We start from the raw sequence: 20,049 nt of genomic DNA, 5'->3' as shown, positions 1-20,049 counted from the left end.
ATTGCACGGGAATTTGTTCAGATTGACATGAGCCTAAAGGGAAAGTGACGACAGCATAAAAGGAAGCGAAAGAGACAGCAACTTGTAACGCGTTTGTGTTTTATTGAGTTGCTATATGTTTAATAAAGTGAATGAATAGCATTGGTGACTCCTCAAATATTATTCAATCAAAGAATTGTCTTTTTCCTGGTCGCCATCTGCTGTAAATAAGCCTGATCCGGATGAACATAATGCATTTGTAATGCTAACATTTTGCGAGCAAATCGCATCAACTTTTTGAATGTTTGCATAGGAATAGAATATTGTCAGACTATCATTGCGGACTTCAACCGGCCACCAATTCTGCACAGTCGCTAAATAGCTTAGTTTGATCTCAAACTAACACCATTTTATTTAAAAATGTTTGAGGGGGAAAAAAACACACTAAAATATATTCCTACTGTATTCTTTAAAATGATTTAAAAAACGCTCTGTTGCATCAGTGGGTGGCTTAATTCTAAAAAATTTATCTAGGGGCACTAAAGTTTGATTTTTCCGTCTTCTATGGAGTTGAATATCTGCTGAGTCATGGGAATGTAACCTTGACAGTCTTCCAGGAAAAGCAAACGATCTTGAATGACCTCGGGGTTAAAGCCCTCTTCGGCCAGCTTGACTTTCAGCTGCTTGTATGTCCCGGTCACCTGCAGCGAATTCTGTAGGAAAACAAATCAGGTCTTTGTGTACTATACTTTCGAGCAAGTTCACTTTTTTTTTTAATAGTGTGTCATCATTGGAGGGAAGTAAGAAATATGGTCAGCAGGCAGGATGTCATGTACCTGAATGCGGATAAAGCGTGGTCTCGCGTAACTTGGAAGATAGCTTTTGACATGTTTGTACACAGCCTGGCCATCAAAGTCCATGTTTTCTTTGAGGGTCATTGCTGCCATTCCTATTCTTCCCTCGTGTCCTATTAAGAAAAATACATCTTGGCTTTATAATTGCCTGCGATTAGATGATGCGATTCTCAGTTATATTTGTCAATGAGGGATTCAAAATAGGCAGAGCATCAGATATTTCTTGTATGGTATCCTGCATAAATGCATGTATAAATGATGAGGATGAGGATGATAACAATGCAATGTTACCTGGGACCTTCACGCCATAGACATTAACCTCTTCGATGCTTTCCAGCATGAGCAAATGATCAGCTATTTCTGTAGTTGCAACGTTTTCTCCTTTCCATCTGTGATTCATTATAAAAGAAGGAATAGATTGATGGACTACTACTACATTTTGCATTAACTAATAAAACTCATATCTCAAGCTACAACTGTAGAAGAATTGGGGGTGTAATGGTTTTGATTTGCATGTTTGTTTTGCACAGCCTTTTCGGTTATGTTATCTTTTTCTACATAAAACTGATTTTTGAATGATTAGTGCAATCTAAGCGCATTTTAAAAAACAAACACATTTTTTTCATTTCATTTTGTCATAGCAAAGATTTATGTAACTACTCTCTTTAACAAACCAAACCGAAATGACATTTAATTGGATCGTTACACCCCAAAAAGAATCCAATGCTAGTTTCAAGTAATTCTCTGACCTGAAAGTGTCTCCAATGCGATCTTGAAAGTAGATAAATCCCTGGTGGTCTATCCTGAGAAGATCCCCGCTGTTAAAGTAGCTGTCTCCTTTCACAAACACATCCTTCAGCTTCTTCTTCTCAGTCTGCTGCTTGTTCTTGGCGTAGCCCGAGAACGGGGTTCTCGCTCCAATTTTGGACACCAAAAGGCCAGTTTCGCCTTTGTTTAAAAGTGAAATGTTGTTTTTTTTATTTTGTATTTTGTGGAACGATAGAAGGACCTGTTCACATTTTGTAAACATTGATCACCTCTGGGCACTTCAATGCAAAACCCTCTGGAGTCTCTGACTGGCTCCTCTTTCTCTGTGTCGTACCTTATGAGGGCATAGGGACATCCCAGCTGAAATAGTTTTTTGTTGTTTTTAAAGTCATATCCAACTATATCTTAAATGATTTAATACAAGAGATGAAGGTCTTACTTTGTGAAAGTAATTCTCTCTTCCAATAGCTCCAATTTTTCCCACGTAGTTGACAAATCCAACGTTTCCTTCGGTGGCTCCATAGCACTCACAAATGCAAATATTCCCAAAGCGTTGCAGAAATTCAGCCCAGGTATCTGATCGGATCCCGTTTCCCATAGCTAGTCTCACTTTATGGTTTTTGTCATCGTCTCTCTAGGGTTGGAGATAAGACTTGTTCAAATATATATTGTAACCACATAAAAACAAAGTATTTGAATGTACTACCTGTGGTGTGTTGCAGAGGTATCGCATTATCTCTCCTATATACTGAATCACAGTAATATTGTACTTCCTGCAGTCATTCCAGAAACTCGAGGCAGAGAATTTACGTTTTAATACAACGGTGTTACCTAGAAATGAAGACGTATACATGTTAAAATAACATAGACAAGTAAAGTAGAATGTTGAAAAGTAAGGGATTTTGGGACTTTGATATACAAACAGTAGCCTAGAGTGAAACTCTTATTGTTTAAGGTCATCAACCTCTAAGTTTAGCCTATAATAAACCCAGTGGAACGTAGCTATTATTTTATCTTAACAACACAGATGTTGTTTAACGAAAAACTTGCACAAAATCAATTGTGTGTTTTTTAAGATATTTTGAACCATCTTGTGATTAATAGTAATCGAAAGAAACTTGACATGATTTACCTTTTTCAATTGACCCGCACAATCCCATGAGGAAGCCAGAGCTGTGGTAAAGAGGCAGGTAGATATAGATGACATCATCTGAGCGTACACCAGCTAATGACTGAAAAAAGCTGGCCATCCACATCTTCTCGTGGTTGATCACAGCTGCCTTGGGGAGACCTAGTTGATGACATTACAAACACAGTTGCATTTGGAATGTCAAGGTCCCACAGAAACTGCAGTTTACCTGTGGTCCCCGAGGTGTAAATATACAAGGCGGGGCTCTTGGGGTTAACATCGGCCCTCAGCTGAGGCGAAGGAGGCTGGTCGGAAGCCTGACGAATCTTATCTGAGAGAAACTCCATGCCGTCTGACTCGATGCCTTCGCCAAGGATGAAAACGCGGACCCCCTGTTGCTTCAGGCTGGGTAATACCTCTTTGACAGCCTCTCGGAGATCTGAGACAATATTTGAAATTTGGATGTGATCTGTTATGAGTATTTTTTGAAATATTTTACATTCTATTGCAGAAAAACAACATTCTGAAATACCATAGTCATTTTTTTTCCTTAAAAGTTGTATCGTAGTATATCAAAGATGGACTCCTTGACACATTTATCGAAAGTTTTGGGCCTTGCAACTTCAGGTTATCGCCCCTACTATTGATATTTACCAAAGTTAATTCAAATTGTGACTTTATACAATATTTTGAACATAGGTTTTATCATGATATCGTTCATTTATATCGCCATATTGAGCCTTGTACCTTAAATAGTCTGGTTATTTATTGGGGAGGTTTTACCCCTACTATTGATGAATGTTTGATTCAATTGTGACTTTGTGCAGCATTTTTAATATATTTTCAGGTTTCTTATTTTTGTAATTGAATTAGTATTCCACTGCATTGTGGGACTTGGAGTCTTCCACACGTTGTGGATCTTACCAGGTGAAGCCAGCAAAACTTTAGCGTCACAGCATGAGAAGCAATGCAGTAGTGATTTGGAGCGAATGTTGTTGTTAAGCAGGGCAGCGGTACATCCCAGCTTGGCCAGGCCGAGCCAAAGCCAGACGAAAAGCGGCTCGTTTCCCACGAACACGGCCGCCGTGTCTCCCGGTTTCAGAACGCTGGAAAGTGCCGAAGCCACGCGATTGCTCTCCTGGTCGGCTTCCTTATACGTGTAGCTGCTCTCCTCGAACAAGATGAACTTCTTGTGCGGTTCTTTGGCTACTTTGTCCAAGAAACGGTCCAGCATGCTGTAAAAGGGTTTCTTCTTGGTGAATTTGTGGAGATGAATGCCGATTTGAATGCCCGTGACTGCATAACGCAGATCGTGTAAAAAATAAGGATTTTTCCAGTAAAGGAAGAAGGGGACAATGGCCAAGCCAGACAGAGCGGTGTATAAAATGTAGGCAAGCATGTTGAATAAATGGACAGTGTATAATTTGAGCAGTGAAAGGAGATCTGTTTTAGAAACTCGATTGTTTACGCCCATTGAACTTTGCCTTTAGTGGCCTCTGAAATATGTCAAACGGCACCGATTACAACAGGGCTAGGGACCCTATGGCTCGCGAGCCATGCATGGCTCTTGATGGGTGCATATGACCACACCATTGCAAAAAAAATGCAAATTTTAATGAAGTTTAAATTCTGAGTATGGCTCTCAAGGAACAACATTTAAAAATATCAATTGTTGTTACTTAGGTTTTATCTTACATGCATATTTCACCAGTTTTGCAGAACTTTTACAGTATATAATCTATTATAAATGCTTTGAATTCAGTGTAATGCAAACTATATCTCTGGTAATAACATTTACTTTCTTAATATAAGCATGATATTATGTATTTTTAAATTCCATTCCACCTGTAGATTAAATTTAGCTTTGAACTCTCACTAGGGATCAGTTAATGCTGTTTACAGTATCTCCATCTAGTGGATTCCTTTTCACACTACAATTCATAGATGCTTAGATCCTGTCTCTAAAAAACACTTAAGACATTAAATATGCCAAGTTATATTTATTTGGTTGCATGATGCAACTATACAAAACAATAATATGCATTCAAACCAATGCTTCAATATACACATATGCTGCATGTGCACATATTGTTAGTGCCAGTTAGTGAAATGTTTCATTGACCAAAAATTTCTGCAGTCGTGTATCAGAATTTCCAATTGACAAGAACGGAAATGCCGATTATGTTGTACGGCCTCAGCCTCTATTATTTTAAATATAAAAAAATAACACAGAGTATAAAAATATACAGTAAAACTCACATACAATTTTTGTAATTTTCTCCAATTCAACTCACACTAATCCTCAGTATGTAACAATTTAAAATACTGTATGTAATGTGTAATTCTCATTGTTTTGTGTTTAATTTGATAGGAAATCTGATTCAAAAGGGGCAATGTACAGCAGAAAGCCAGTTTATGTAAAAATATATGTTAAATCAATGCCAACAATCAGAGCTTGTTGTCAAATTTGAAGCTAAAGAACAGTTAAAGGGCATCTCATTACCTGTAAGCCATTTTATGATCTCTCATTCCAACTTAGGTACTAATTGATCCATTTTGTCTGTATGGTCCACAGTATTCATCCTAACTACTAAATCTGTTAAAACCATCAGACTTCATTTTTGTAAACCTTTTGACTTTTCATGAGACTTGCTAGTATACACTGTTTACTATATACAAATCATATATGCACAATTTCACTTTCCCGAGTGGGAAAATTCCTATTCCCCCTCAATGCTTGTAATATACACGACACTCAATATAGTTTCACATACTTGATTGTTAAGAGGCAGGTAGGGATCCCTGAGCTGGATGTTTAATAAACTGCAAGAACCTCAACGGTCACTCTGCAAAGCCAGCGCAGTGAGTGAGAATTGGTTTATAGCTTCATGCTTCCTGACACGATGGCGCTGTGGACCTGAGCCGTGAGCGGTACATAACTCTTTTGTTTGTCATCCAAGATGTACAGCGGGTCTTGGATTCGCCCCGGATCAAAATTCTCCTCCACTAGCTTGACTTTCATTTGCTTGAACGTCCCTGTCAACTCCACCAAATCCTAAAATAACAAAAAAAAGGAGCATTTTCTGGATATTCAGGACTAGGATCATGTACTACCTTACCTTTATCCTTATAAAGCGCGGCCTAGCATAGGCAGGCAAGTAGGTAACCACGTGACTATATATTTTACTTCCATCAAACTGCACGCCTTCCTTCACGGTGACGGCGGCCATTCCTATGCGTCCCTCGTTGCCTGATTGAAGCATACAGTACAATCACCACTGAAATAAATGGTTCAATACTTTGAATCTCCTATTCATTACCTGGCACTTGAACCCCATATACATTGGCTTCTTTAAGACAATCAGTCAATGTCAGGATGTCAGAAACCTCCGTGGTAGCCACATTTTCACCTTTCCACCTGCAAATTCAGGGTTAAAAGAACATTAGTTATCATAGAATTCAATCTTTGTACAAAGATTGTTGTAACTTTGTTTCTATTAGACATTTTTTCACATTTAAAGGACAAATTGCTATACCTGAATGTGTCGCCTACACGATCCTGAAAGTAAATGAAGTTGTCATTGTCAATCCTCATCAGGTCTCCGCTGTTGAAGTACAAATCCCCCTTTTTCAAAACGTTACGTAGCCTTTTGCGCTCCGTTTGCTCTTCGTTTTGAGCGTAGCCAACAAAAGGAGCTATGTCGGTAATCTTGGACACCAGCAGTCCTGTCTCACCTTTGGCAAACCCGTTATGGTATACGGTATCGCATTAAATACAAGTTATACAAAGACACGAGCTCCATTGATAGTGTTTCTCACCTTTGAGTGCCTCGATGCAGAGTCCGTCGGAGTCTCGAACCACCTCATCACGCTCGGTATCATATTTGACAAGACTGTAGGGAAACAGTTTCTAGAAAAAGGCAACCAGAAACGTTTTTTTTTTAAATCTTCATGATTCTCAGACTTGTAACACAAAGTTCAACTTATACACGCAATCCAGTTGTTTTCTTACCCTGTGCAAAAAGTTGACCCGTCCGAGGGCACCAATTTTTCCGGGGTAGTTGACAAATCCTACATTTCCTTCAGTAGAGGCATAAAACTCTTTGACCTGAATGTTCCCAAAGCGCTTGAGAAACTCTCGCCATATCTCCGCTCGGATCCCGTTTCCGATGGCTAGTCGGACTTTGTGGTCTTTGTCATTTTCTTTCTGCAATTTGAAGCATAATCTTTGGTTCATAAGGCTTTCAACAGAAATTATAATTAATTCACAAGTAAAAAGCATTACTGCCTATGATTACGTACAATTTCATTGCATCTTCACAATTAAAAAAAGTGAATATAAAACCAATTTATTCTTTATATTATTAGCAGTGTTTTATGGCCTTTGGCAGTGATTTCATCATGCACCACTAGGGGAAGCCTTTTACCACATGTTGAAAACCAATTTAAAGATATCCTGACCTCTGACCCTATGCTTGTATTTTACGAGTTTTGCATTTTGATAGAGGCAATGGGAAAAACTAATCTTATTTTTCACATGCACTAATGAAGAATAGCCATACAATATATATATATATATATATATATATATATATATATATATATATATATATATATATATATATATATATATATATATATATATATATATATATATATATATATATATATATATATATATATATATATATATATATATATATATATATATATATATATATATATATATATATATATATATATTATTTTTTTTAAAACTGGCAATCATTGTTTGAAGGACCCGGAGTGCAGTGTCCCAAGGGATCTGGACTAAAGACACTATGGTAAAGCTCCAGCACCACTTTTATATTAACCCATCTGACTGGTACTGGTCAGAAAAAAATCTTTGAAACTTCACTGAATGGATAGAGTAGCCCCAAAATATTTTGGCAGGCGACACCTCGCCTGGTTGGCGAGAAGAAGACATGATCGCCAAGTTACTCAATATGGTCTTCCAGGGTAAAGGCCAGCGTCTATTCCGAGTGCTGACCTGACACAAGTGATACCGGGTCATGTGCTTAATTGAAACTCGAGTGCATGTGACGCAATGAGATACTCTGAATGAACAGCGTCCGACATGCTTGAATACACTTAATTCATGTAAAAAATGTTCTGTTTTTTAAAGGGATTATGTAGTATAGAAAACTAATAGTTACAGTACACTGTATCTGGAAGGAAAGCCATGCTGATTCTGACGCAGAAGGCTGGAACTTGATAGTCAAGATTTAACGATTTCTATTTTGGTTAGCCAGCTGTGATGGGCTGCGGGAGTGGGAATGTGCAGATTTGGAAACTCATCTCCGACTGGCAGCTCTTCATGGGGCTGTTCTAAGAATTTAGGATGTGAATTTGTCTTGAATGAAAACACGCTAAAGTACTTGTGAGTAGAGTGGCAGCACGGTGCCCACAAAGTCCTGCCAACAAATCAGTCCGTGCCAATTTCTTACTTCAAGCATGTGAGAATTGTATGACTGCATCAATCAAACAATTAAAACTGAATGGCATTTGAGAATAAATTGAAGACTAACGAACCAAAATTGGCTTCTTCCGTAGGTGGAGAGAGCCTTGTTTTTTTGCACGATCTGCATTACGCAATCACTGGCATTCACAACCCCACTCGGCGCTATGAATTCAAAATGGAGAGAGCCGCCTCCAACATTCTCTACCGTTTCTTGGACAACGCCACAGTAAATCAAGTGTAATGCCTTCCAGACTTTGCGATAAGTCACGCCTAACCGCATGACATACCCGGAAGTTTTGTCCCATGTAATTGTATCCGTTTTATTCTATAACATAAAAAGTGTTTGCAAAATAACTATTTTTAAATCAAAATTCTTGCTCGAATTCATCTTCTTGCCAGTGCCATTGTTCATGTCATCTTGTATCTCTGCTAGTAATGATGGTTTGAGTTTTAAAAGTAATCATATTTATGTATCAAGTTATAAACTGAATTTAAGTGTCATTTATTTTCTATTGTGGAAATTAGCAGCACCTTCTTTACATTGCAAATTGAACTTGGTTACCATGTGAGTAAAAGAAAAAAACATTTACCTGGGGTGTGCTGCACAGATAGCGCATGACTTCTCCTATGTACTGCACGACTGTAACGTTGTATTTCCTGCAATCATCCCAGAACTGAGAGGCTGAAAACTTCTTCTTCAGTATGATTGTAGACCCTCAAGACACAAGATCATAAACATCAGATAGAAAACCAAGCTGCCGCAATGATACTCGGATCAGGATTCAATATACTGTACCTTTATCAAAAAGTTTACTTATATGCTTTCTTTTCTGAGCAGAATTTTGATACATTGCTATGCTGGATGGTAAACTAGGTTTTTAAACTATATTTAGTTTTACGTTCCCTTGACTTCCTATCATTTTAAAATATAAAACAAGATACCCGCATCCCATTACGGATTAGGCTTTAATCTGTAACGAAATTTACCTTATGTTAGACTGACTGCACGCAAACTTCTATAAGCACTGCGTGACCTTTAGCCTATTAAGGAGAAAAGATTTCAAAGGTCCAGGTAATCCACTGTCGATTAAGATTCTTTCTACTTTAACAAAAGGCTCATTTATTTAGATTCTACTGGCATAATATGTATTACTTCACACAGGAAGTATTAGCGGTAAGGTAGGAAGTATTGTATTTGACTAATTTTGACCCCCCCCCCAAAACATCACAGATACTGGATATTTTGTTCATCTGGAAATTTCACCCAAGATATTTCTAAGCAGCTTTGTATTTATTTTGAATATACATTAGTATGCACACTCACCTGTTTCAATGGAGCCGATAAAGCCGATAAAGAATCCTGCCGTGTGGTAAAGAGGCAAATTCAGATAAATGACATCACTTGACGAAACGCCGTTTGCAGATAAAACCACTAGCGCTATTAGGAGGCGGTTTTGGTTCACCACCGCCGCTTTGGGCAGACCTGTAACAATTAAAAAATCATGCAACATATTAGTATTGTAAAACAAGATGTAGGCATGTTCTGGTTAACACTTTGTTTTAAAGCCACAATTAGCAAAACTGTTCAATCTTGAAAACTACGGTACCTGTGGTTCCAGATGTGTAAATATAAACGGCAGGGCTTTTGTATGTGATGTTTTCCCTAAACGAGCGCGGAATTGCAGCATCGGACGCTTGATCGACTTTATCGGAGAAGCTCTCAATGCCAGGCGTGTCACAGTTTTGGACCATCAGGAGCACCATGACACCCTTTTCTTGAAGAGATGGCAGAACTTCCTCTACCGCTTCTTTTAACTCTGTGAAACACAACACAGATTGGGAAAACGTTTTATTATTGTTATTTTATATATAGGTAGGTTCAAATTATGTTAAATTTAAAGGACAATACATTTGCATTTCATATTTGAAATATTTGAAGGACAATAAATTTTAAATTGTATACATAATAACATCTTTATAAGTTCTGGAGTCCTGGGTTCAAATACAGGTCACATCCACCTGTGTGGAGTTTGCATGTTTTTCCTGTGACTGTGTAGATTTCCTCTGGGTACTCTGGTTTCCTCCCACATTCCAAAAACATGCGTGGTAGGTTGATTGGAAACTCTAAATTGCCTCTTATTTGGCCACCGATTCAGGGTGTGCCCCACCTCTTACCCGGAGTCAGCTGGGATAGGCTCCAGCACCCCCTGCAACCCTAATCAGGATAAAGGGGTTGAGAGAATGACATGAGATATGAGAATTTTGTTATGACAGTTAGGCGAACAAAAAAAATGTAGCTAAAGTCAGCATCGAAATAATATTAATAATAATCGGACATAGGCCCTGTCGTCATCATCAACAGCTCACAGTTGCTAAATAGAGAAAGATAATAACAAACAGGAACCTGTTGTTACTTGAAGATTAGGAGATCATAGTTAATCACTAAAATTGACAAACATACAGGCTCTATTTTTCATAGGGAGGGGGTGGATGAGTATCTTCTGCAGGAAAAAGCTTGTTTTCAATTATGCTGATGCAAAACAGTGAAGTATAGTATTTTAGATTTGAACTCAGTCCTGTTGATAAATACATGAAAAATCATGCTATATTCACCCATAGGCTGAAAATGTAGGGATTTGACACATGACTGGAGAATGTAGTATTTACAAAGTAGGTTCTGTGGTAGTTAGTATTAGTGTGTGAATTCTTGAATACACCAGGGGGTGGGAGCTTTCTGGTACCATGTGACAAGACTGGCCTCTTGGACATCTATTCTCGTCATTGGCAGGCAACGACTTAAACGAGAGGCAGAGAAGCCCTTGCTTGCTTTTAAGTTTTTCTAAGTTTTTACCTGCTGCTGCAATGAGAACTTTGGCCTTGCTGCAGTTAAAGCAGTGCAGCAGAGACTTGCTACGAATGTTGTAGTTGAGCAGAGCCACCGGAGACCCCAACTTGGCCATGCCCAGCCAGGTGAACATGAAGGCGGGCTCGTTGGGCATGAACAGGGCCACTGCGTCCCCCGCCGAGTACCCCGGGTGGGCGAGGAGTGCATTGGCCACCCTGTTGCTCCTCCGGTCAGTCGACGCGAACGTGTACGTGTCATTTTCGAACACCACGAAGGGCTTCTCCGGCCGGGCCACCGTTTGCTCCAAGAAGCGGTCCAAAGCGAAAAACACGGGTCTGCCTTTCCTTCGTCTCCACGCGAATTTGAGAAGAATGCTCACAAGATCTGCAATGTACACAATATCCGCCCAAACGTACGGGGAGAATTGTTTTAAAGTCCAAGCGACGAGGGGGAACGTTAAGGCGATCGCAGCTGAATACAAGTACAGCCACATGCTTGTTTGATAAGTGCACAAATAGGCTAAAGGCTACCAAAAAAAGTGCCTCGCCCCTCAGCGAAATGGGGAATGTAGTAAAGATGGATTTTGCTTCGATGGGCGGGGCAATAATCTCACATGTACAGTACGTAAACATACGTAAACACACGACTGCATGCGAAAAAAAGGGAAAATTAGTAGTGATTCAACTTTTTAATCATAAGTCACTTGAAAAAATACAGAGGGAAAAAAGTAGAGAAGTACAAGTATAGGCAAAAGTAGAATTTAGTCTGACCAATTTAAATTGAAACAGTTATACAATAACACTGGCCGGTCGGAACTCCAAAAATGGAGTAACTATCGTGCAATTTGTTTCTGCATACGAGCACTTTTTCAGAAACCAACTAACACCATCTGTGGCATTGAATAAATTATCACTAAAATGTTCTATGAATTAAAAAGCTTACAGCACCCGGTATTCCCAGGCGGTCTCCCATCCAAGTACTAACCAGGCCCGACCCTGCTTAGCTTCCGAGATCGGACGAGATCGGGCGTATTCAGGGTAGTATGGCCGTAAGCCGAAAGTAGTTTTCCAAATTGCATATTTAAAATAAGATAAAGCCTTTGCATAACACTTCAACTTTAAAGATGCTATAAAGACCCCTTTTATGATTTATTTTTGCTAAATACATGAAATATTTGAACATTCCAAAATATTATTTATTGCAATAACAGATTGAATATGTTTAGGGACTCATTACTTCAGCAGAAAAATGCCTACAGTTGGAGCAACAGAAGGGAATCCTATGATTCTAAAAATGAATGGAACGTAAAAGTATTGAGAAACTATCAAATATGTATATATAAGGTTACCCAGAAACTCCACCAGCTGCCACTGGTAGTGCTCTTTCCCATTGCTTTTACATAGTAAAATCCTCAAATCTAAAGCAGACCAGGGCTGTATTTATACAGTAATTATAAGATAACACAATGCTAGAAGTCCCATAAAAAGTCATGTGTAATCCTTGTCATATCAAAACTCATAGATAACCACTCTCCCAAGGATAAACACAAAGCACGTAGATGACTGATGTTGAATCATTTGCTGCCATTGACAGCGATAGTCATGCAATCAAGATGAATTGATGAGGGAATGGCAGTAAATTTTTGTGCCAGCCCTGCCATTTTAAATAGATTTGACAACCATTGTCTCAAATGGTAGTGAATGAGTTCATGGTACGTTTTTACACATTATTCCAATAGGGCCAGTCTGTACTCTACTGAGAGATGTTATTGTTTCACCACCACGTGACTATTGGACCAAAAGATGCTATTGGGATCTGAGGGCCTTTGCTGACCTTTGGGCATCAGCAAGAGATTTTCCTTTTTTGAAGAGGCCCAATTGATATCAGCAATGTGGAGGTTGTGAAACGCAGGAGCACAGTCCAGTCAGCGCCTGCATGGCAAAGTTATCTCAGCCGCTTTGATTATGTCGACTCCCTTTTTTTTCATTTTTTTCTCCACCTTTTGTTGCACTCTTCATATGCTTTTGTGAACGACTCACGCTAAATGTCAATAAATGTTCAGGGATTTTTTGTGTGTTTTAAATACATGTTGTGCTCGCTTTTGTTGACAAAGTTAATGTTATCTGTCTGTCCCCCATTGTATCGACAACATTGTCTTGTTCTCTGTTTCTTATTGAATGTTTTGATAACACTTTGGCTTCCTTTTTCTTTGTTTATTGCAATCTCCTCATTTGTTTTACATGTAATCTTGATTTCTCAAATAATAAAAACAGGAGAATAAGCGGTACGGAAAATGAATGAGGAATTGTTTGATCATTTTTAAATGGATAATTTCGACCATAATGCTTGCCTTTTTCTTTAATTATTCAGTTTAATCTATTTTAATTAGTCTCCCCTAACAGTTTTAGAATTTGTAGATTAAAACATGCCAATCTTTAAGTTTTTTTATTGACCATGAATCATCACTTGCCTTACAAAGGTCTTAAGCATAAACTTTTGAATAACTGTCCCTTGTGGTGACACATTAGTGGGGTAGAGAGCTCCACCCCAGGTGGGTCCTCACTGTGTGGAGTTTGAATGTTCACCCGAGCTTGCGTGGGTTTTCTCCGGGTACTCCGGTTTTCTTGCATGTCCCAAAAACATGCAGCCGAGTAGGCTGGTTGAACACTCTAAATTTCCCCGTGAATGATGGTCTGTCTCCCTATGTCCTGTGATTAGCTGGCCACCAATTCAGGGTGTACTCCACCTAATGCCTGAAGTCAGCTGGGATAGGATCCAGCAACTTCCACAACCCTTGTGAGGATAAGTGGTTTGGAAAATGAGTGAATGACAATCATAGACAATTTTGTCATCTTGCAAGAAACATGAATTTGCTTTGGAAGTCCACAAAATGATCAATGTGGCCCCTGGTCTTGAGTTTGACTCCTACAGGACAATTTGATATGAGTTTATCTTATTGACACCCAATACAGGTGTCGTTGGTCCCTGTTTAAATGTCCTTTTATTAGACGCAGTGCTTTGTATTCAAAGGAGAAAGTTTACATTTAGTTCCGTCCAAAGTGGCCCAAAATAGAGCCTCCAACGTAGTGATTCTTGCATACCTGTCAACTGGTACGTTCTCGCCGTAATTGGTACAACTGAAAGCCCATTTTTATATTGGTACGCTGTACACATGAAAATGGTACGCTAAACGGTGATTTTGAGAAAAAAAAATAAATTAAGGCACTTTCTAGCCATTTTTCACCATCCGCCATTGTTTCTTCCCGGAAACGCATGTCTGCCAAGTGATATATGTACCGGCGCCTCTGATTGGCTAAAAAAAAAAGATCATGATAAACATTTCGTTTTGTAACACTTTCACCATGTGATTTCCGTTTCCTGTTCCCTTGTTTATGTTTACTTTCATTTGATCAGCTGTTTCTGGTCTGTTTACAAGTCAAGAATACACTCTTAACATACATTTTCTACTTGTTGTTCGTGATTTTTTACAAAAAAGTAAAGTGGTAAGATTTTCCATGTATTTATACATATATGTAAGGGCGAAAACAAAATTTGGTAAGATCACAAATGGTTCGAGGTTGACAGGTATGTTCTTGCAACATTTTCAGCCGCTCTCCTTGGAAACCTTCAGCGCCAGTAGGCCAGCAGATAAGAATTTGCTGGTGTAAGGGATTGTGTTTCAGAAATGCTTCTTTCCTTAAGTCACGTTGCTGCACAACCTGCAGCCAACCAATAGTTTCCCAGCCCTTTCGACGTGATGCTATAAAGTCGGTGGAGGCGTGCGGCGTGGTCATTCTTAAAAAAAAAAAACAAGAATCCTGCAGGAGCACCGCGTCAAATCAAGCATTGGCTTAAAATGTTGCGAGTGAGGTGTCTGAGAGGGGGCAGCAGGGGGGCCGAGGCTGCCCATCTGATCGGAGCCATGGTTTGTATTTGCTTACTTTTTTGGGGGGCAAATAATAAATCAACTTTTGATCGCACAGTCTGATTTTTGGGGGGCTCGTCTCCCTGAGTGACAGGCCAACTGGGGTACGCATGCTCGGCTCGCTCGGATCTGCTCGGATCTGCTCGGGTCTGCTCGGTTCTGCTCAGTCCTGCTCGGTCCTGCTCGGTTCTCCTCGGCTCTGCTCGGCTTTAAACTCGTTGACACTTGAATTGCTCCAACCAGCGATATAAGATTGCGATTTTAACGATGTTGATAAGGACACTTTTCTAACGCCTGTACTTTGGCTCGGGATCAAACTTTATTTGCCGTCATAGTCAGTTTGGAGGGTCACAAATAAGTTTTAGTTAAGTTTAAGTAAATTTCTTCCAATTTCCACAAGAATTATCTTAGTGCATAATGGTACAGCAGCTTGTTTTTAAACTAAGTGTGGATTTTCATTCTACAAAAAAAGTTGACAAATCAAATTGAATGCCATATTCATGTAAAGTTTACTGCAAAACAATATAATTGGCTTTCTGAGCTCTTACTTTAGCTCATACACTTCCATTGACAGTGATAGATGTCCAATCCGTTGTATGTGGGAGGACTGACAGTGAATGATAAACTGGATTGAAAGTCTATCACTTTTGTTGGAAGCCAATGAGTTGAGAGACTAATGCCTCCTGGTGGGAAAAATTGGCATATCAGAAAGAGCCTTTGGAGTTTTCATGATGTACGATGTTGACATCCCATTTATGTCAAAATTTCCTCATTCATTCATTTTCTGGCCCACTATCCTCACAAGGGTGGCAAGGGTTGCTGGAGCCCATCCCAGGGCAGCAAGCGGTGCGGTGGTCACCCTGAATCGGCTGCCAGCCCATCGCAGGGCAAAAGGAGACGGACAACCATTTATGCTCAGATTCATAACTAGGGACAATTTAGAGGGTTAAAAAAGCCTACACTGAATATTTTTGGGATGTGGGAGGAAACCGGAGTACCCGGAGAAAACCCACACATGCCCGGGGAGTAAATGCAAAGTCCACACAGTGAGAACCCAACTGGGATTGACTCCATAATAGTACTTTTAAAATTTGTATTTATTTGGATTTTTTTTTAAATACTTTTTTGGACGCCACCCACCGAGCACATGCACTAAACACATTCCGTATGGCAAGTAAATGACTTTGCGCCTTAAATGACGGGCCATCTGCACACTCCCTAGGTGGGCCGTGCAGCAACTGCTTGGGTGCAACGGGCCTTCCAGAGCACCTCCAGCGCAGCAGCTGCTCAAACACAGCCGACGGTTGACGACGACCACGTTACTGAGCCCGCACGGCAGGAGTGTCCTGTTAGCAGCTACAATGAATGGGACCCTCTGGAGGAGGTCATTGTTGGGCGTGCGGAAAACGCCCGCGTGCCTCCTTTCACCGTGGAAGTGAAAGTAAGTGGGCTTTATATTTTTGTTCTACCAGGTGTTTAGGGCCTTGGGAAAAATAACCCACCACTTTGGATTCCGTGCCTACGCGCTAAACTGATTTATTTCCTCGGTAGGCCAACACGTATGAGAAATACTGGTCCTTCTATCAGAAGTACGGGGGCCAACTTTTTCCTGCGGACCACTTGAAAAAAGCTGTTTCTGAGATTGAAGAAATGTGCAATATTCTCCATCACGAGGGTGTGACAGTGAGGAGGCCGGAACCTCTCGACTGGTCTCTGGAATACAAAACTCCGGACTTCCAATCATCAGGTTTGGTCTTGCCTTTATTCTATTATATATATATATATTTATATTTGGTTATTGCTCACAATAGTCTGGATTTGGTTCTTGTGCATTGCCATCTATCTCATTATTCTTTTTTTATCTATTACATAGGAATGTATGCCGCCATGCCTCGAGATATCCTAATGGTGGTGGGAAACGAGATTATCGAGGCGCCAATGGCGTGGAGGGCTCGCTTCTTCGAGTATCGGGCGTATCGACCTCTGATCAAAGAATATTTCAGACAAGGTGCTAAATGGACAACCGCCCCCAAGCCCACCATGGCCGACGAGCTGTACGATCAGGTGAGACTCTAGTAGCCCGATTCCTTCTCTTTAACTTGAAGTAAGACCAAATTTGATTTTAGGACTACCCCATCCGGACAGTGGAGGACAGACACAAGCTGGCCGCTCAGGGCAAATTTGTGACAACCGAGCACGAGCCCTGCTTCGATGCTGCCGATTTCATTCGTGCTGGGAAGGACCTGTTTGTCCAGAGAAGTCAGGTAAAGTCTGGAGGCAACAGAGGTCACTGGAGTCATATAAGAGCATTCGGACAGATTTTACAATGTGCGGATTGAAAGATTAGATTAATGAATGTTTGCTACTGTTGAACTTCAGTTTTGGACTCTAAATCAAAGTCTGAGGTATGATTAATGTCAAGGAAAGATATTTGCAAAATCTGAGTATGAAAGAACATGTAAAAATGAATCAGTTGAAATGTGTTTAGCAACACACAAAAAATCATGAGTCAATGAAGTGAAAGTCAATCAAATGCGGCAGGTTACAAACTACATGGGAATCGAGTGGATGCGCCGTCACTTGGCTCCAGACTACAAAATCCACATCATCTCTTTCAAAGATCCCAACCCCATGCACATTGACGCCACTTTCAACATCATCGGACCGGGGCTCGTGCTGTCCAATCCTGATCGGCCATGTCGCCAGGTCAAATCATTTTTAGTTTCCATGTGTCTTTTAGAAAGTCACATATGTCTCATTATATTACATATATATTTACATTATCGTCATGGTATTTTCTCAGATTGAAATGTTCGAGAAGGCCGGCTGGAGTGTTGTCAAGCCACCAACACCTCTTATTCCGGATGGTAAGATCTTCATGGAGACCTTCTTGTTTTACACAACAGAAAATTATTTAGGCATTTTTGTCTTTTTTTTTTTCAGATCACCCACTCTGGATGTCTTCCAAATGGTTGTCCATGAATGTTTTGATGTTGGATGAGAAACGCGTCATGGTTGATGCTAATGAATCGACCATTCAGAAAATGTTTCAGAGCCTCGGTGAGTTGACGACATGCGTCCACGGCACCCCTTGTCTGTGAGACGAGTTCTATGTCAATTCCAAACTATTTTGGTGATGCAGGTATAAAGACCATTGGGGTGAACATTCGCCATGCCAACTCGCTGGGTGGCGGGTTCCATTGCTGGACTACTGACGTCCGCCGGCGTGGTACACTGCAGTCCTACTTTCACTAGCTTTGCCAGAAATGGGCAGTTTTTATTGAGCTTTAAAATATTAGAGCCTCCGTTTGGAATTCTAATTCGATTGCAGATTTTGGATCTATTACCTACAGTAGTGCATCTCGAGCTACGTTTAACTCTTAAGATTATTAACAAGGGGGCTGTACCGCTTTTATTTGCGAGTCAATTGTTTCAACTTGCGTGTGCGCGGCAAACTAGCAAACGTTATGTCCTTCAAACGTGTAATAAGAAATACTACACAAACTAATTTACTGCCATTGAAGGTCCAACTCTTTTTAACTGGGAGGGTTTGCAGTAATCATTTACTACCAGTCCTTCTAGTTCATAATTCATTGGATACCTACCCCAATGGCAGTTAATGTGTTAATTAGTCTTAACAGTTGGCCCCAAAGCCACCCTTTTCTGGATTGGGCAGTCAAGTCCTGAATGAATCTGAATGTATTGTTTTGATTTTAGGCGGCTGTGCATCGCAAACAGCTTGTGTTCCGATAAATTATGTCGGATTTACTAATTTATGAATCACAATCCCTGTTAAAGGAGAGGGGAAAGGCATTCGTGTAGTCCAACCGTAGCCTTGACTAAGAGAAGCAAAGTACTTGGCTGCAATTTTGTTGCAACTATTGGCATTTCTGGACATTTTTGCGTGGGAGTCAATTTAGGGCTTCATTGTACACCCACCGGCCACTTTATTCATAACGCTATGTGTTCTTATGCAACAATTTTCCAAGTGAAGCTTATTTGAATCTTTAAATCTCTAAATATTTCTAACATTTTACCCAATTTATTTAAGTCATCGCATTGTACTGATCAAGTGTACCTAATCAATTGGCCACAAGTGTACACGCTCAGTTACATCCTCACTTTCCGTCAATATATGTATCTCAATAATAACTGCATTTCTGGCCTGGCTATTGTTTTTTTTTCTGGCTTCAACATCTTCAAGTCAACGTGAGGACAAGGTATAGTTTGGTATAAGAATGTCATCCAATAATAAGGGCACAGGAGAAAGGAAGCTACCTCCTTTTGAATACTCAGAAACAACACTTTTTTTTCTTCCAAAGTATTTTTATATTTAAATAAATGTATTCAAGATGTTATGTAGGTCGTTAAAAAACATGAATTTCTTATTTGACTGGAACATGACTTTGTCAAAATTTTAATGGATTGGACAAAGTTCTATTTATATTTGTCATTTTTCTCTTTATTGGATTTCCCACCAATTCATGTTTTTATATATTTACAGTCCATATCAGATGTTGTATACCTTTTTTTGCCTGTGCTGTTCTCTCCCCTGTTGCAAACTGGGCCAGTTATATGCTGCAAGTCATTCTCACTGAAACCTCTCGGCTGTTTTTGTTTGCGCAGCAGAAGTGCCTAAAGAATTCAGAAAGAAATGGGTTTGTTAAGTAAAAAAGCTTTTGAATGTGTATGTGTGTGTTGAAAGTGCTGTTTTGTATTGCTTCACCTTAATAAAGGAAATTAGAAATGTGCCAATGAATTTCGGGAGTATGAAATGTGGTTATATTTCAAACTGTTGATTGGTCTCCAGTCAATTCCTGTGCGGTGAGTTATTATACTTTATCTATTTGTATCATATCAGGTTAGTTCGGCAATCCTGGTACACTACGTGGGTCTATGTACTTGTTCAGTACTTACATCATACAGTTTATGCGGTCATTTATTAACACGAGGTCAGCAAGGTTGAGGTGGAAACGTGGAGGGTTTGAGTATGTCAGAGTACTTTGTTACCTACCTGTGTTATATATTACGGTGGGACCAGTAAAAAAA

At 39.7% G+C, this 20,049-nt stretch overlaps 3 protein-coding genes and 1 non-coding gene across 4 annotated transcripts; 1 reads left to right on the top strand and 3 right to left on the bottom strand.

Moving 5' to 3' along the window:
• Nucleotides 1-85: 85 nt before the first annotated feature.
• LOC144194268 (long-chain fatty acid transport protein 2-like) lies at nt 86-4,244 on the bottom strand. Its single transcript, XM_077713200.1, has 10 exons — nt 3,655-4,244; nt 2,960-3,169; nt 2,734-2,892; nt 2,308-2,432; nt 2,041-2,235; nt 1,871-1,961; nt 1,583-1,781; nt 1,125-1,222; nt 816-946; nt 86-692 (listed from the first exon to the last, which is right to left on the bottom strand). Exons 1-10 carry the CDS (start codon nt 4,202-4,204, stop codon nt 519-521), a joined length of 1,932 nt encoding a protein of 643 aa, XP_077569326.1. The 5' UTR covers nt 4,205-4,244; the 3' UTR covers nt 86-518.
• Nucleotides 4,245-4,715: 471 nt separating this feature from the next.
• Nucleotides 4,716-11,656, bottom strand: LOC144194535 (long-chain fatty acid transport protein 2-like). The gene is made up of 10 exons (XM_077713668.1): nt 11,082-11,656; nt 9,838-10,047; nt 9,555-9,713; nt 8,821-8,945; nt 6,743-6,937; nt 6,550-6,640; nt 6,267-6,465; nt 6,051-6,148; nt 5,850-5,980; nt 4,716-5,785 (listed from the first exon to the last, which is right to left on the bottom strand). Exons 1-10 carry the CDS (start codon nt 11,566-11,568, stop codon nt 5,609-5,611), a joined length of 1,872 nt encoding a protein of 623 aa, XP_077569794.1. The 5' UTR covers nt 11,569-11,656; the 3' UTR covers nt 4,716-5,608.
• A 354-nt stretch (nt 11,657-12,010) lies between these two features.
• On the bottom strand, nt 12,011-12,129 carry LOC144194857 (5S ribosomal RNA). The gene has a single exon (XR_013326008.1). It is a non-coding gene; the product is annotated as a 5S ribosomal RNA (ribosomal RNA).
• A 2,706-nt stretch (nt 12,130-14,835) lies between these two features.
• On the top strand, nt 14,836-19,751 carry gatm (glycine amidinotransferase (L-arginine:glycine amidinotransferase)). The gene is made up of 9 exons (XM_077712650.1): nt 14,836-15,000; nt 16,223-16,441; nt 16,552-16,747; nt 16,874-17,064; nt 17,127-17,264; nt 17,542-17,706; nt 17,804-17,867; nt 17,944-18,060; nt 18,143-19,751. Exons 1-9 carry the CDS (start codon nt 14,932-14,934, stop codon nt 18,253-18,255), a joined length of 1,272 nt encoding a protein of 423 aa, XP_077568776.1. The 5' UTR covers nt 14,836-14,931; the 3' UTR covers nt 18,256-19,751.
• The last annotated feature ends 298 nt before the right edge of the window (nt 19,752-20,049 follow it).

This window comes from Stigmatopora nigra, chromosome 3 (genome assembly GCF_051989575.1).
Source record: "Stigmatopora nigra isolate UIUO_SnigA chromosome 3, RoL_Snig_1.1, whole genome shotgun sequence".
Lineage (NCBI taxonomy): Eukaryota > Metazoa > Chordata > Actinopteri > Syngnathiformes > Syngnathidae > Stigmatopora > Stigmatopora nigra.
This window is presented reverse-complemented; position numbering and strand designations above follow the sequence as displayed.

Bases quoted from the DNA above. Each gene is read 5' to 3' on its own strand.
- LOC144194268 (XM_077713200.1), bottom strand. From the start codon at position 4,204: ATGGGCGTAAACAATCGAGTTTCTAAAACAGATCTCCTTTCACTGCTC. The intron at 2,236-2,307 runs GTAGTACATTCA...CTCCAACCCTAG, and splicing joins ACCTCTGCAACACACCACAG to AGAGACGATGACAAAAACCA. The intron at 1,962-2,040 runs GTAAGACCTTCA...AAACTATTTCAG, and splicing joins GAGAGAATTACTTTCACAAA to CTGGGATGTCCCTATGCCCT.
- LOC144194535 (XM_077713668.1), bottom strand. From the start codon at position 11,568: ATGTGGCTGTACTTGTATTCAGCTGCGATCGCCTTAACGTTCCCCCTC. The intron at 9,714-9,837 runs GTACCGTAGTTT...TAATTGTTACAG, and splicing joins TTACACATCTGGAACCACAG to GTCTGCCCAAAGCGGCGGTG. The intron at 5,981-6,050 runs GTAATGAATAGG...TGCTTCAATCAG, and splicing joins ATATGGGGTTCAAGTGCCAG to GCAACGAGGGACGCATAGGA.
- gatm (XM_077712650.1), top strand. From the start codon at position 14,932: ATGTTGCGAGTGAGGTGTCTGAGAGGGGGCAGCAGGGGGGCCGAGGCT. The intron at 17,707-17,803 runs GTCAAATCATTT...GTATTTTCTCAG, and splicing joins CTGATCGGCCATGTCGCCAG to ATTGAAATGTTCGAGAAGGC. The intron at 18,061-18,142 runs GTGAGTTGACGA...TTGGTGATGCAG, and splicing joins GAAAATGTTTCAGAGCCTCG to GTATAAAGACCATTGGGGTG.